The sequence below is a fragment of the Solenopsis invicta genome, chromosome 8, assembly GCF_016802725.1.
Source record: "Solenopsis invicta isolate M01_SB chromosome 8, UNIL_Sinv_3.0, whole genome shotgun sequence".
In the NCBI taxonomy this organism is placed as follows: Eukaryota; Metazoa; Arthropoda; class Insecta; order Hymenoptera; family Formicidae; genus Solenopsis; species Solenopsis invicta.
The window spans coordinates 111,553-130,000 of NC_052671.1; the positions used below are offsets into that span (position 1 = coordinate 111,553).

General features: G+C 30.3%; 1 protein-coding gene across 14 annotated transcripts in view; it reads right to left on the reverse strand.

Moving 5' to 3' along the window:
- Positions 1-18,448, reverse strand: part of LOC105193078 (acetylcholinesterase) — a 103,195-nt gene that overhangs the window by 15,246 nt on the left and 69,501 nt on the right. For 13 of the 14 annotated variants that reach the window (XM_039452858.1, XM_039452857.1, XM_039452855.1 and 10 more), the window contains 2 exons: positions 12,818-12,960; positions 7,615-7,767 (listed from right to left, as the gene is read on the reverse strand). In XM_039452858.1, the coding sequence (XP_039308792.1) occupies positions 7,615-7,767; positions 12,818-12,960 (296 nt within the window). Of the gene's footprint in view, positions 1-1,255; positions 4,356-7,614; positions 7,768-12,817; positions 12,961-18,448 lie in introns of those variants that run through there. The other variant, XM_039452860.1, reaches the window with a different exon arrangement.

Here is an 18,448-nt window from a genome sequence, read left to right on the forward strand (position 1 = left end):
CAGCGACGGACGCGACGGGCGCGACGGCGTTTCGAAGAACCGAGCGCTACTGCAGCCTGATAAATTACCTCCTCCGCTAATTGCTCGAGCCTTCCTACCGCGGGCATTTTGCTTATATGCGTTTCATGGCCCAGGGCCTGCAATGAAGATGGAAAGTTGTGCAAAGTGAGGGAGCGAAAAAGAAAAGAGAGAAAAGAAAAAGGAAGAGTAAACTGGAAAGTGCAATGTGAAAGGTTGCGAAAAGGATGCTGTAAGAAAGAGGGAGACGATGCGAGAAAGGTGTTTGCGTGAGAGGTGGAAAAGGGAAATGGAGTAGTGAAAAATAGGATTGGTAGGAGGTATGGAGGAAAGGAAGAAAAGAGGAAAAAAAAGTGACGTCAAATATAGGAAAAGAGTAACGTAATCAACAGTGTGGATTAGATAAAAGCGCTATTTTTCATGAAAACTTCATTTACGTGTGTTACAGCTACAGATTAACGCATTTTCGATTAAATTATTTAAAATTTTTTATAATTATTTATTATTGCACGTTGTTACGACGTGTAAAATACAACAACCAAGATAATTTTCAAATTGATAATGCAAGTGTATATCAAAATTTCCTTTGCTCAGATAAGATTTGTCATTTTAACTCTGTTCTTTTCAATATTATTCTATTTATTATATTTTTTAACCCACTTTTTTCACAGTTAAAATTAAAAAAATTTTACACAGTAAATCTGAAATTACATATACTAATAAAAATAATGTCATATTATATTGTACATCTATATGAAGCTATTAAAAGTACTTGAGCTAATTATGAATAACTTTAAATATGTTTTTTTCAAACTATCTTTATCTTTAATGTCTTTTTCTCACTTTCTTTTTCAATAGTACTTTATCTTTCTGGCGAAACGTTTATGTCTTCAAAGTTCATTCGTCAATTACGTTATGCAAAAAAGTCATTATTCCCGAGAAAAGGAATTCTTTAAAATAGAAATAATATTACAAGTATTTAAAATGAGATAAGAGAGAGATTTCATTTTTTTATTTATTTTCTCTTAAAATGCACTTTGTACGACTTTTTCTGCTTTTTTGGTGCAAACGGCTATCGGCGTGACGCCACCGATCGAGTTACTCGAAAATGCAAACACACACGGCGGAGACACGAGTGAGCGATACTTGGTGTTATCACCAAGTAAAATTAAATCGCTCTTTAGGATTGAATGCGAAAGTAAGGAACGTTCAATTTTCAAGAAAAAAGATATAAATATACTGTTGGAATATTTATCTATTATCAATATTCGATCGAACGCTTTACTCGGTTTACATTAAACGAGAGAAAACATACATACCTATTGCACTTTTACATTTTTATCTACTTTTATTTGTATCGACATTTTATCTTGCAGCGCGGCAAATAAAAATTATCCAATGAAAATTGAGTTGCTCAGAAAATTTTCGACATCATTCTTTTCGACAACTTGTCGACAGCAATTACATACAAAGCATCTTTATAAAGTTTTTAATATATTTTTATATTTTCACAAAAAAATTGAATTATAACTGTTTAATTATAACTGTTAAATTGAAACTGATAACCAAATTATTGGTATATTAAAATAGAAAAACATATGTATGCATATGTATATTATAATCAACAGAATGTTGCAATGCATCCTTAATTTTTTCTATATACTTAAAAAGATATATGTGATTACGTAACGTAATAGTTACGTGCAGAAAAAAATGTATAAACTTTCTGATATAATATCATAAAAGCTAAACAAAAGTAAGATATATACATATATTATAAAATGTAAAATATATATATGTAACAATGTTGAAACGACAAAGAATCACAAAGAGTCACATTTCGAAGTTTCGATCCACTTCCAAATCACAATCTGTAATTGAAATGGTGGATAAAAGAATCGATAGTGTCAAGTGAAGCAAAATGAAGAAAATCACCATTATTTTCAATTTTTACTTTCCTTGCATCATTATAGAAACATTACCTTACTTCGCTCTCTTCCTTCATTCTCACTTTCTCATTTCCTCTCTTTTCTTTTTTCTCTATTTCTTTCAGATCGACTTGTCACGCGAGGATAACAACTGCAGAAACGAATAGTGAAGTTTAAATAATTTTGAATGGACGTTCACAGACATACATCACGAACTTTAAATTCATCAAATGCGGTGAAAAGGAGAATAGAGATTATTATGTAATTTGAGCATTTATAATAAAACAAATTTTTAATTTAGACTCTCAAAAGTTAATGAAACAATGCTCCCAGAAGGCTAATCGGAGTCACGATTTAACTAAAAAAGCGCAAAAATATTTGAAAAATTTCTTTTTTTTATTAGATACTAATCAACTCTCTTTGGAGTCATCCTCAGTGTACAATACTGCAAAATTCAATAAATTACAAACCAGTCAAATCACGGTTGATTCAAGTTACTAACGGTTTGAAAAAACAGATCCAAGTGGATCCAAACAGATCTTTCGAATCATTGAAAAATTCTCTCTATAAACGTATACGCTAATTTTATTAAGATAATTACCAAATTACTTTTTAATGAATGTAAATATAAATGTGACTCACCCAGAAAGACTTATGGACTGTTGGAACATAATGAATCTTTGGATATGAATATATTATATTTCAAACTTTCACATATTTAATTACAGGAACCTTAATTTAGTATAATTAATTTTTTATTGAAAATTTCTGGCTATATTTAGATGCAATTTTAGTTTTTCAAAAGTTAAGAGCATTAAAAATTGTTCTTTCTTTGTTCTCTTTGTAAACCCCACGCATAACAAACGGATAATAATAATAATCTTGTTTGATAAGTGCATCGTTTTTAAAGAAAATACATTTATTCCAAGATACATTTCAATTCATTATTATCTATATAAGAAATTGAATAGTATAATAAATTATCAAATAATATATATTTAATAATCTTTTTAAATTTCTCGCAATCTGTTTAGCGAATTTTTATAAAAAAGTCCATACATCCACTACGTAACAAATACACTTTTATTGCACTGAATAGACGTGTTAGTACCAGTTTTAACTTCTTGGCCTTATCTTTACCTTTTTCTCTAAACACATCTTTAATATACATATACTACAGGCGTATCTTTTAACAATAAATTCAAAAGTTAAACTTATTTAGTACTAGACCTTATCCGACTCAAGTATCTTATGATTTCGTACATTACAATATGATAGAAAACTCTATTATTTGTATTAAGTGGTTCTTATAAAAAAACCCATATAAGAAAACCCATATATTTATATTAATTATACATTAACACATACAATTTAAAGTTTATACGTATACGAGAAACATAGAGTAAAATTATTAACATAGCATTTAATACTTATATTTATAAAAGTTTTAAATCTATTGAGATTTTAACTATAGCCGCTTTAATAAGGTTATTTCACGTCTGTGTTCACGCTACACTCTCAAATATGAGAGTGTAGTGTGAACATAGACGTGGAAAAACCTTATTGAGGCGGCCATATTGGGCACGAGTTAAAATCCTAATCGCGAAGCAAATAAAAATTTTTCTTAAAGGACCCCGCAGAATCCTTATGGAAAATAGCCCTCGATTAAATTGACTGCAATTGAAGTATGTTGTTGTTCTCGACGTCGCGAACAAAAGTCTCAATGGGCATAACTCTCTAAGTCTAGTACTTTAGAGACGTTTGAAGTGATTGTACCATGCTTTTCTGAAACCAAGTATATATGAATATATTCACATGTGCACATCTATATGCGCGCGCGCGTGTATGCGGGTGTACATATATAGTACATATACGTATATATACAGGACGGGGAAAAAGTACCGGGACAGCAAAATATTTCAAAATCTCATTTTAGGAAAAAGTGTTTTGGATAAAAGTTAAAAGATCTTTAAAAGATCTATAATAGATCTTCGAATCAATTACAAAAAAATGCAATAAAAGATATAAAATGTATATGTGCGTGCGTGCGTGCGTGCGTGCGTGCGGGCGTGCGTACGGGCGTGCGTGCGTGCATGCGTGCGTGTGTGTATGTATGTATAATATGTTTGTATGTATATATAAGTATATGTTCATCCACACGCACGCGCGCGCGTGTATGCGGGTATATAAATGTGTACACGTGAATATATTCATATGTACTTGGTTTCCAAAAAGCATGCATACAATCACTTCAAACGTCTCTAAAGTACTAAACTTAGAGAGTTATGCCCATTGAGACTTTTGTTCGGAACATCGAGAATAACAACGTACTTCAATTGCAGTCAATTTAACCGAGGGCCATTTTCCATAAGATTTTCCATATTCTGCGGGTCCTTGAAAAAGAATTTCCTAAGAGGAAAAAAAAATTATTTGAAAATACTTTTGTTAACTCTATTATTACATTAAATTGTTATACAATATATATAAGTGATATATATAAGTGATACATTAGAATTATAGTAATTTCTATAATAATCATAGAGATAAACTCTTCCACTTCCCCTTCTTGCTGATAACATTAAATAAATCAAGAACATGCGTCGTTGGGCTAAATGTCAAAGATTGAATATTTGAAAATGTGCTGGTATATAATTTATAAGAGAGAGAGAGAGAGAGAGAGAGAGAGTTTTGAAGCAAGTAATTTCTCAAGTCTACTCAAATATTCCACAAATGTTATATATGTACGCATTCATAAAATCTAAAGCTGCTACGCGTCTTGAGGATCAATCGAACAAACTTCAAACTCCAAAAATCTACTAACTTTGAACATTTGAAGCAAAGTTGAAATTTAAAATGTAACTCGTTTCAATCCAAGTTCACCTTATAAAACATATGAGGCCATTCTTTTCAACGCAAAGGCTAGGATATCAGCTAACGTAAAGGATTCAATAACGCATTATGTTACCTTAAATTGAAACGTTTAAAAAAGAGAAAGAAAAGAAAAGAAACTCAGATTTCAGATTTGGACTTAACACAGACCACTTGCCAGTGAATTCATTGATAAATTATGCGTCAACTTGATCAAATCTAATGTTTTGCCATTTACATTCTTATTTCAATATCTCTTTGTTAGTGGAATTTCTATTCCACTTCTGAAGAAAAAAGAAGAAAAAAATTGTATCAAAAATACATGGCACAATGAGACAGAGTAATACAAACCAAATATTTATTTAATACAGAAAGTAAAAGAGTTCTACTTAATTACGTTTTATGAAAATAAATCTTTTCAACAAATATTTATTTATTTCAGAAAAACTATTTAAAGCAAAATTTAAATTATATCATTAGGTAATAAGGTCCATTAAAATAGTACATATGACAATTGTGATGTACAATATTAACGGCAAATGTATTAATATTAAATATTTAAAATTGTTGAAAAAATCTAATCAAATCCTCGTCAATTTTGATATTTAAAACTCAAATAACGTTATGTTAGTCTTACATGACACATAACAATTTTTAAACATGTTATACAATTTTGATGTTTAAAACTCAATAAGTCATTGATGGAAGAGAGTTTATTTGTCCGAAATAAACGCAACGAAGAGCCAAACATGATAACACGGAATGGCAAATCAAATGAGACACATGACAACACAGTAGGATGTCCACGTAATGTATATTATGCAATGTATATAAGCTTCTCCCGTGTGAGTTTACATTTCAAATAATTTCGGTGGTCTCACACACACACACACACACACACACACACACACACACACACGCACGCACGCGCACACACACACACACACACACACATACACACGCGCGCGCGCGCGCGCGCGCGCGATAAGGCGGATCGGTAATTGTACAGCATCATGAATGCACACAATTTGCTACATTCTGACTTTAAACATTACACCTGCATAATGTTGTGGAGGATGCATTATCTTTCGGTATGATAACACCTCGCAAATTGATGATCGGCAAAACGGCAAAATAAATCAGGCGGACGTGATTTGTGCGTGATTGATAATGTGGGTATATGTTGATGTCTGGTTATTACTCGTTACCGCCAAATATTCGCGGTACACACTTTATCGTGGCAACAGCAGAATACAATGATTGATTAATGTTGTAAGTAAATTACGTGTGACTAGGAAACGTTAATAACACATTATCGTTTATAAGACAATTGTTTCCATTTATGCCGCGCTATATACTCGGCACCTGAGTTCTACTCTACAATTTTTTTTTCAATTTTCAGTTTTGTTCCTTTAGCTATTTCCATCACAAAATCTTATTGCGTTATATATGCAAACAACTCAAAATCCAATTTACATAATACTTTTGAGACAATTTCTCAGTCTTGTAAACTTCTTTCAGATTACTTTGGAAAAATAGCAGCACAAGCTCGGTACAATAATCGCGCTACACCGAGAGTATATGTATGTATTATATGATGCAAAGATAATGATGCTGAAAACACTAAGTGTGATTCATCAATACGCAAAATAAATGTAAAATTTTTTATAATTAAAATCTAGAAAGAACTAACGAACAAAGACCAATGGCAGGATCTCTGAAAACACAAAAAAGTTTCTGAAATGTTGCAGGGATATAACATTGAAACTATTATGTTTCGTAATGTCTCTGAAACATCTCTACAAGGTTGCAACAACGTCGAAATGTCCGCTTCGGTCAGCAAAAACCGCTTTTAAAATATTACAAAAGTGTGAGGTTAATACAATATCCTCTTTAATTTCGTTTGCAACATATTTGTCTCGGGTAAAATATATACCATATTTATAATTAATGTATATAAGAATACAAATAAAACTCACAAAAAGTAGAGGAAGAACAACGATCATGGAATACATCTGAGGTAATGAAATGTCATGATATCTCGTATAATTCGCGGTGAATTCTAAGAGCAGCCCAAGTCTTATTTCTAGAATGTTGTTCAATATTTCAAATATTGTTTTGATGTTATGGGAATGTTGTACTAATATTGTATATCCGTTCTTATATAATATTCATGGTATATTATTTCAATATCCGTGGAATATTAATTTAAATATAACTTTTCTCTGGGTGTAGGATTTTTTGAATGAGAGTAATGATTTTGTGAGAACTTTTTGAAGAAAGCCTTTTTCTATCTTTGACCCTAAGTATTATAACTTTCGAACAAGAGTCAACGTATCAATCTTCGCTTTAAACTAAAAGTTTTCTTTTTTATGCCCTTTCTAACGATATACTACAATATGAGATTTCCATTACAAATTTTTGAGTTGGGATCTCTAGAACGTTCCTTGAGGGGTTCAGGAGGAAGGGGGGAGGAAAAGTTCCTTTCCTAACTCTTTAAAAAAGTAAATCAAACACGTATTTCACGATTTTTTTTATAATTTTCAATCATTTTCGAAATATGGAGTGGGGACGAGCTTTACGAATACCTTATACAAGTACACAGTTGCGCAGTTTGCAGTTATATAAAATATTAAAAAAAAAAAGAAGGGGTTACATTCAATTATACGCATAAGTACTCATAAGTACCCAATTTAACCCATCCGCATATGTAGGAGCCTCTTATGCATTACATTTTTATCGTCACACGAGTATCTTGATAAATTAACGTACGTGATATAACATATAAGTAATCGCCTACCTGCGTGAAAAAGTAGTAGTAGACCTTCATGCCGCGATCTGCAAATAATTGCGAAAAATGTGTGGATGGGCAGATAAAAAAATAATCGCCCACGATGTCCGCTATCGCTCTTTGATTTTGATAACCATCATTCACCCGATCCCAATCGGTATACTGAAACAGAAATCCGTGCAAATTACCATTAAAGAATAATCTTCAATTAATGTATCCAAGAACAATTTAATTTTAAACAACTTATCTATAATATCTATCTAATTAACTAGACACTTTTTTATAACTTGATCAGTTGAAGAAAAAAATATGTATTACATTTCCAAAAACTTTCAAATACTTGGATAATTTTAAAAAACAATTACAAGAAAAATCGTAGCTATTTTCTTTTACTTCTCAACTCCTCGTTTTAAAATAAAAGTTTATTTTAAAACTTTATCTACTGCTTTTGTTAATTTTATTAATTATGACTATTAAAAAATTCAATTAAATTTTTAATTTTATAACAATTTTATATGTAAAAATCTTAACTTTTTTATATGTAAGATAAAATCTGACCAAATCCTACTAAAATTCAGCATTTAAATCTTGATTAGTACACCATGTTGTACAACTAGCCTGCTAATGGAGGTTCGGCTCATGAAAATTTGTCATTGAGAAAAAAGATTGAAAAGTGCTTGGAAATTAAAGGATTTTTTAATAAAATAAATGTATCTTTAATTCAAAACTAAAAGATGGTAGATTAAAGATAAAATTAGAGACAAATTTGCTTCTGTGATGCGGGCCAAGTTAATCTTGTCTTCCTACCTTATTTTACTTGTATATTAATCATTTTAAAAGAAAATAATTTGTTTTATATAAAAGCGAATTGAAAATCGCCAACGCGATAGCCCGTAGGTTAAAAGTGATTAAGTACTAAAGCATCGATGCCACCATCGATGGTTACGTTTGGAGGACGTTTGTATCGTCAATTTTCTTCCAATTGAAACAGTAGTAAAGTGCGCGCTTTTACGAATTCATTTCGTTCGATCAGTCGCGAGCGTGGGCGGGATCAGCAGACGGCATGAATTTATCAAAGACACAAGTTCCCGGCGACCTTTACGCGCACAGTAGGTATCATCGTAAACGAAAGACATCCTTGCACTGGCGTGCCTTGTGTTCCCAGATAATTAATGAAATGTACACGGAACTCGAGGTTTCACGCAGTCATGAAACAACCCTTGACAAAGCAACTTTGACGTACCGTTCTGCTGATCGGAAAGTAATTAGCGGTCAGCTAGCAGAATGAAGCTCTTTGAAGAGTGACATTACCTCGGCACATAACGATATCGATTTTCCTCGCGTAACTATAGCTGCAGCCCGTTACGCACTAGAAGACCTGTTACAAGTGTCGTATTCGTTGCAAAACATTCGATCCCCTTTATGAAATTTTTCGCGAGAGCACGAGGACTATCTCTCGTCTCTTCTTTTTTTTTTCTTTTTTTTCTGGCATATATGAAATACACCTATTTTTTTCTTTAATGACTGGAAAATTTCAAATAAACTTGATACGAAAACTAAGATAACTTTTAAAGCCTGAAACAATATTTCCGTAATGTCATAGGGAGTCATCAGTTTTGGTCTATTACTCTGATTATTTTACTTAATAACATTTGTTTCTATCCTAGAGAGATATCATTTATCTAACATCTAACGTCATATAATATAGGTATGTGTTGAGCAAATGCGCCAAGTGCGACTTTACAAACACATTTCGACTCATTTTCAATCAGGCTGATCTATTTGACGTCGTATAATACATATATTAATTATATTATCCACATACAACTTATTTATCTTTTACAATTTGAAAAAATTGAAACTGCGCGAATTAAAATGCCTCGAATTGAAAAGCAAATCGATATACTGATAATTGAAATATTGGACAACTCTCTCAGTGTTGGAAAAGCATTTGTGTGTGTGTGTGTGTGTGTGTGTGTGTGTGTGTGTGCGCGCGTGTGTGCGCGTGTGTGTGCGTGCGTGTGCGTGTGCGTGTGTGTGTGTGATAAACTATCAAATCTGAGTTTAAGTAAAAACGCACAATTCTTGTGTTAAAAGCACTTTTTTGAGATTAAAAGAAAGCAAAAAATTAGAAATAATTGAAAGAACAATGTGAAAAAAATGGTCATTTTTTTACCGAATAATACCCCAGTAAACGTAATAAACATAGTAAAATAATTAATAAATTTCGATTTGCTTTGATTCAAACACGATGCGCGACGGTATTATTAGTTTTCAATAAAAATGTCAGCAACATGGTCATTTTTCAGGTTAAAAATATTTTACTCTCTTTGTAATGTACGATTTTCGAATCATTCAATACGAGTGAGTTATTCCATATAAAACTTAGTATGCGAAGATTTTTAATATCGTTGAAAAACGATATCTAATAAATGAGTTCAAAATGGAAGGAGGGATTCAAAATGGCGGACGCCATTTGGCCATTTTTTGGCCTGTCACCAATTGTACTTAAATAATTAATGTAAAAATCCGTATTTGTAAGTAAATAAAATCATTTTTGAAATCGTAATTGTGATTATAGGAATAATACAGTTATAATAAAATGGGAAAGAATAGAGACGAATCTTTCAAACGGGGTGGCAGCTATTCTCATTTATCCCTCCCCGTTTCCCGTACATACTGTAAGCATAATCCTTCATTTTAAATTTATCTTGTTTATTAGATTTTTGTTCAACAATATTAGAATAAGTTTCACAAGGTACATAACTCACTCGAATTAAAAATCATGCATCACAAAGAGGGTGAAAAATAGGACTTTAACCTGAAAAATGAAAAATGACCATGTCCTCCATATTTTCAATGAAATCTTATTAGATTTGCACCATCGTGTTCAGCAGGTCAAAATATATAAGATTTGCAATGTATTTTACATTTCTATTATTCGACAAAAAAATGATCATTTTTACACATTATTTTTTCATGTCAAGTTTTAAGCATATTTATTTTTCATTCGTATATATACAATATATAATTCAACCAAGTAACATTTCAACAAATGCTTTTCGCTCGTAAAATATTTTATTTCTGTTACGATTATAACTACCAGCATCTACTACCTACTATGGAAAAAAATTTTTCATTCCTAAGACAATTAAAGAATTATTTATGTAACTTAATAATAGAAGATCATCTGAATGGATTAGCCCGTATGTCGATTCGCAGAGATATTATATTGTAAAATCTGAATATGTATCGTTTAAAAAAAAATCGTTACATAATCTTTTAATTTTGCAGATTTTATAGTTATTCAAACTTTTCTTGCCTTTCCAACAATTCCTCCTTTTTTTCATTTTATTTTATCATATTTGTAATAATATTTAGCAATCTTTCTCATACAGAAGTCATTTTATGTTCCTTTTTAAATTTCTTTTCCTAGAAAAACAATCATATTTTATATGCAATTGTGACAATAGAAATAAAGATCTACACACTTTGTTTTTAATAATTGTATTTTACATAAGCAAGTATAAACTTTCTTCAAGAAAAAAATAAATTCATAATGTACAAAACCCATTAATATTTTTATTGTTCCAGATCAGGAATAAAAAAATATTCTAACCCCTAAATTTTCTAAATTATCAAAAAAGCAATTCATTAAAAATTGCTATTTACATGTTAATATTATAGAATTGATAACCGTTCCCTTTCCCTTAAAATCGAAAAAGTCCTGGATACGCCCATGGTCTATCTTATATACATATGTCTATGTATAAAAGATGCACCAATTAAATATAATTTAACAAACAAAAAACTGATAAAAGTCTGCAATAGATAGTCTAGTAAAAGATTGAACTTTTTAGCTAAAATACTACAGTCAGTTTATTAAAAATTATTTTTATGTACAAATGATTTTTTTCGAATTTGAAATAATTTGTGTTTGTGACGCGTATGTCGATAAGTAGAATAGCGGGTTAATTGCAACCGTTAGTTGCCGTCGATCGAAAGCTAAAAAATCGATAAATATTCTCTCTAAAATCAAACAAATGTATTCCCCACTGTATTCCCAATAAAGGAAATTCTTTCTGACTAGAAAAAAATCGCGATTCGTTATAATCACAATTACACCGGGCACTGTCTCTAGTTCGCGGAAAATCAACGCAAGTACAAAAAAGATAGGAACACAGAAAAGAGTGAAAAGAGTGAAAAGAGCAAAAAACAGAATGGAAGAAGAACGAGTAGGCGTCCCAATTAACGGTTTTTCACTTTATGTCCATCCGTATCTGGCGCGATACGCATCAATGAGAAATGTATGTTTAATAATATAATTATTGTCGTTTTTTTTTAGATGCAATCAAACAAACGCGAGAGCGTACATTTTTAACAAGATTTTCAAACATAGATAAATGACTCAACGATTATATCAAAATCAAAAGCTGAAATTATTACAACGTGTGTTGCAGTAACGTGTGCACGTTATTGTACTGTTGCTGTTATTTAAATTAACGACTAAATTGTGTTACTGCATCATTGCAAATGGTAAAAAATTTACAAAATTTATAGTATTATTGCAATATTAAAAGGTGTCATTAGACAAGGACTGCATGGATTATAATTATTACTGCTAATAATATTATTAATATTATATTAATTCTAATTTTACTCTACCTTTACTCATATATAACAACAATTTCTAGTTTTACAATTTTTTACATTCTTATAATTGACCCTTACACAAGTTTTATTCAAATATGTGATTCGTGATCCAATTAACATGAAAATAATGAATGTTAAATTATAAAAAAGATTATAAAAGTCGGAGAGAAATAAAATTGCGACTTTTAAAGAAGGATTTGTACTCGATGTATCAAATATCGAAGAATTTTAATAGATTGCAGCTCTAAATAATTTTTATTTAAATATTCAATTTTTTCCATCTACATTTATTGAAGTAATCTCTTAACTTGTAAAAAAATGTTTATCTTGTAAAAAAAATGCAATTGCAAAAAATGTGCCTTTAAAGAATAATACGATACGAGCGAGGAAAATACTTTGCGTAAGGTACATTTAAAATAAAATTTTAAATATAGTACAAATAAGTAATGTTTATGTATTAATTATTTTTAAATTTTCTGCCAAATTTCGTAATATTTTAAAAACATTCATAATACATGGCACAATAGACGAAAATATTATACGTTTTAATGAGACTTACTTGAAAAATGATGGCTTCGCGCTCAATTTGCGACATATTCTTGAAGATAGTATTGATGATGTTGAGAAACTTATCTCGCTCCAGAAAACTGGCTTGATCTTTCTCGAAGAAGTCAATAAAGTCGTACAGGATAAAATACGTTCCTGAAACAGAAATATATGAATACTAAATGAGAGATAGCAAAGTTACATAAAGAAATGTTTCAAAATACCACAAGTATAAATTCAGAGGAAAAAAGTTTTAATTTTTAAATAGCGTACATTTTTAAATGCATAGCGTCTTATATTTGAAAACTATAATGCAAAATACATTGGAAAAATATAATGATAACTAAATGATATCTTTTATTTGATTTACTCATTTTTGTCGGTTTTTTCACGTTAAATATCAGATATTCAAAAGTCTATCGCTCTTTCATAGATCTTAACGTATAATTCATTATTAGATGCAACTTATGCAAGAATTCTAAAATAGGCAAGATTTTATGTGATCTCGTCACATGTATCATAATTTTCATAAAAAGATCCATCGATTACATTAATCGTCACGGTAGTAGCGCTACATCAAGTAAACAAAAGATCGACGCGAACGCGGACGGTTTGCTCGCGTGACCACAAAAATAATTTTGAAAAATTAATTTTCTATAAAAAACACAAAATTTTGTTACAAAATTATAAATTTTATTAAGATAAATTTTTAAAAAACCTACGTAACCACAAAGGTTTAAAATAAATGTAAATGCTGATTTGTTTCAGTTAAAATATATTTAAGTTCACAAACTATCAAAAGGACACTTTTTACACAACTTCTAGGCTTTTAGACTTTTTAATTACAGAAAAAGAAACAAAATACTTCAAAATATATATAAACATGTATACACCTTTTCTACCGTCGACACTATAAATCTATTTCAAGCAGAACAAAAAGTTATCAAAATGATTGCAAAATGGTTATTGAAAGTCACTTTGATCAATCGCAAAATTCATATCATATATTAATATCATTTTAATGTTATTTTATAACTTGTTCTACTTATTTAATTGCATTGTTCAATTCTGTACAGTACACATCACGTGATTGCAGGTTAAGAAGATAATGTTTAGTTCCATTATTATTTTCAATTTAATAAATTGAATTTATTTTTTATTTGGGCTATATTAAAAACAAATGCATTTAATAAGACCCAAGATCAAAATTTAAAAAATGTGGTTGTTTATTTACAAATGTTTTATACAGAAATAAATATTTTATTTTTATTTAGTTTACTTCAATATCCTCCTAAATAAAGTTAATAAAGAAATCAAACAAGTTAGTTGGACCTTATTCGACTCAAGTGCCTTATGTAAAATTCATTAAAATAGATAGAGAATACAAAGTCTTGCGGTGGTCGAACTAAGTCACCTACACAAAATGTAAAGGGATGATCCAGGTTCAAATCCTGCCTGAATATTTTTCGCAACAAATTTTTTACTTTCTCTGGAGTGGAGAGAGGGAAAGGTTTTAAAGATGCTAGAGTTAGTATCGATAATATTAAATTGATTTTCGATTTAATTTGGTAAAATTTTTCTAATTAATTTTAACGGTTGTGTTTGAAACCGAAAGTAACGGCGCGCAGTTTGAATGAATTGAAAATAACTGTGTGCGTGTGTGTGTGTGTGTGTGTGTGTGTGTGTGTGTGTGTGTGTGTGTGTGTGTGTGTATGTGTGTGTGTAAAAATCACATATAAAATATTATTTCAGCCCCAATGGTCATTATGGTTCTCCTATTTAATTTGTTGCGACAGAGAATACATACTTTTATACATTTCCCGTTATATTGTTGAACAATAGACAATTTGTTTTGGTTTTGTAGCTCATGTGCGCGAGACAATCAGAAGCGTTACTGGCAAAGGTGTCAGAAACACGATTTCAGAATGCTTCAGCTTGATTTAATGAAAAAAGTTGACCACGCGACGTTATCATACATTCTTGGCTCTACAGCGTGAAACCTTGGATTTCCGGCTGCTTATCCGTGCACAACGTGGAAACTTTATCCCCTCTTGGCGAGTGAGTGTTGCCTCAGGCGTGCCACCGTCTTTGTGATCACGTACAATACGGAAACTTCAAAGAGAGTGCTCTTTGAAAAGAAAATGTAGTTTTCGAATATAAAGAATTTCCTCTTGCACACAATATGTGCAACACTAATAGGCTGCTAGTCATAACATTTATATTACACATGTCCTCTCCGAGAATTAAAATATTTCGTTGCATGATGTTTAATAATAAAGTCCTAAGGATCCCAAATTCATTTTTGTGATTACCTAATAATTATGTTAAAAATGATTTAAAACATAATATTTAGTTCCTACGCTGTATGAGTGTTTAATTTATTTTTGATTCCGACTTTGTTAAAAAACATTTAATAATGCCCAAGATTAAAATTGAAAAAAATTTTGTTTAATTATTCACAAATGTTCTATATAAAAGACAATTTTATCTTTGTGAGTGATTAAAATAAACATATTTAATAATTAATAAATAAATATATTTTGAGATTAAATAACAATATTATTTAAATTTAATTACATTTAGACAGATTAAGGATAAGTAAAGAATTTTTATTATGTATGTATATTTTGTCTAATATTTTTTTTTTATTTAGCATTTACACACTTTTTTCATCAAGAGATCGAGAAACACATACGATAGTATCTCGCGCCAAATTTATGTGCAACAAAGTTTACACGGAACAACAATAATAAGACACACACACACACACTCTCTCTCTCTCTCTCTCTCTCTCTCTCTCTCGCCTGTAATATCTAAATAGTAATTATCCGATATTATACTTTGTTTACAAACGTATCAGTCAATGGAATCAGATTTATTTTCTTTAGCCAAGTATTTGAGGTATCTATACCGAGAAAACCAGCTTTATCCTGGTATACCCGAATAATACCCGTGAAATTGGGTAACGGGTCGGTAGCCGCGCGCGGGTACCCGGATAATGACAAGTCTAATCGGTATCTCACGGTCGTCGTCTGTCCCCTAAGTAATTACTAGAATTCGTCTCCTAATAGTGGAGATAATAATATCGTAATATCGACACGGTCTATGGTATTATGATACCACCTCTCCCTTTATTATTAACGCTTTGGTTTGCCGCGTACGCGTTTTGCGATCTGCGACTCGTGTTCTGTGTCTTGTATAGAATGCACGCTAAAGGAAAAATGAATTAGGATTTTGTAGAATTAAAGCATTGTTCTTTTTAATTAAATTAATATTATTACACGTTACTCGTCCTGTAAAAATTAAACAAGATAATCGCATAGAAGAAAGAACTTGCCGGTCAACTTTTAAATGGAATGAGGAAAGATTTAAGAAGAAAAATTATTTGATTGTAAGAGAAACAGATTTGTGGTTCAAGAATAAAACGGCATCGAGTCTTGACCGCAAACACCGACATAGCATTACGAACTCACAATCAGATCGGATTGACTTTCGAGAGGAAAGCCGTTTTAGCAATAGCAAATTCAAGCATTTGCGGTATGCCCCTGTAGCTACCCAAAATGGTAAAGAATTAAGATTAGATAACATCCCGTTTGTACGGTATTCGAGAATTTCTTCTTCGTACAAAAAGTACGCATCAAATTTTTACGTATATAAATCTAATAATTCGTATTATTTGAGATAAAAGGAGAGATAAAAGAAATTCTCTATATATCAATCTATTGGTAATTCGTAATTTCACAAATGTTTTTATAAAGTATCCTAATAAAATTTATTAAATTTAAATTTTTTTAAATATATTATGTTAAAATACGTAACATTGAACGTATTAAATTTTAATAGAGGAGAAGAGAGTATTGTGGCTACTATCGACAATATGGTTACCCCTATTATCTCCGTTATTAAGTGACGTATTTTAACAATTGCTTATGGAGTTATTCATTTAGTAGCCCGCCGTTTTATAATGATGCTAATATGGCAGTACATAATAACTGACAATTGTTATAAGACATTTTTTGAGCACTTGTAAACTTTTACAAGGTACACTTTTAACCTTTAATTACATGCACTTTCTCATTATTCTTAAACTTGAGTGTATTATCACAGATAGAAGATACACTCAAGTGTTTTTTTATTATTTAACTTTTTATTCGGCAGTATTTATTTCGAGTTATACAAAGTTCAAGCAATAACATGGAATTTTGTTAATATGGTTTTTTAAGCAAAATTTTTATATTGAAATATTTTTTTGATAAATCAATTACCATTCTGAAAAACGGTGTTTAGAAACGTTAGAGATATCGTTTTATGCTTGTTGTTTAATGTTAAACAGAGATAAAATAATATTTCTAATGAAATTTCTAATGATATTTTTAAAGTTTCTCAACGCAGAAAAATTCTAAGCAATAGAAAATTAAAAATATATAATTTTGTAACAAGGTACTGTGTTTCTTTTAAACTAAACTAACTTTTAAAAATTATTTTTATGAATAGCCATATTACACTTTTTTCTTCCACCGATTATGCAGTGCATTAGATTTTTATAAATCACGCCCTAAATAATAAATATTTTATTATTTTGAGTTTAGAATCTGTCAAATCAAACAATACTTTGACAAATGTAATTGTTCAAATTTCAATAAAAAATATTAATTATATACAAAGTTATCCAATAAAATAAATCTGGGTGCCATATTACCCTCTTCTCCTCTAAGTTTAAAAAGAGTTGGGTATTAACCACTAACCACATACACTAAGAGAAAAGTAATATTTACTACAACATTTGTAGTCGCTGGTATTATGTAAATAAGATAATTGAAAAGTATTAATAACAGATAATGTCTTTTTTGTCAGTATAAAGAATGAATAGATAATGGATTCTTCCCATTTAAAACATGACATCCATTTTAAACCTCCTTATAGTTCTATGGAACGTCTATCTTCACGATAGAACGTCAGATAGACGTTCATTAAAGATCCATACCACCTCCGACAGATGTCCTCTCTAAATCTACTAAACGTCGAGATATCTATTATGGATTTGGAATTAACATGATTTATACATATAAAGTTTGATAGATTAATATTTAAATTTTATTATTAATTCAGAAAATTTTCAACTAATACGTTCTGCGAATACGTCTATTAAACATTTACAATAATGTACATAATATTGTTATTTATTCATAATTTAATTTTTAAAATTACTACAGTCCTAAATCAGACAGTCATTATGATTTATAACGTTTTTTAAGGTGTGATTTGCATGATTTTAGTGATTCAATACACACAGATATTGTGACGACACTTGGGTTACCTGGACTATTAATGATCCATAAAGCCGGTTAGACACGTCCATCAAAGCTCTATGAATCCTCTATTATTGACCCACATGAAATCTAATAAACATTTATAAAGACGTCTGATGGAGATCCAATAAAGAAATGCAATAGTAAATGTATAGATTTCTAGTAATCATCCAATGGAAATCTAATGAACTGGAAGTTGTAAATGACAAACGTCTAATGGAGGTCCGTTTAAGATTGTCGCTTTTTGTAATAGAGATATTGTTCTATGTCATAATAACGAAATAAACAGATAAAGAAATGATGTTGATTATTATACAACATTCAAATAACAAAAA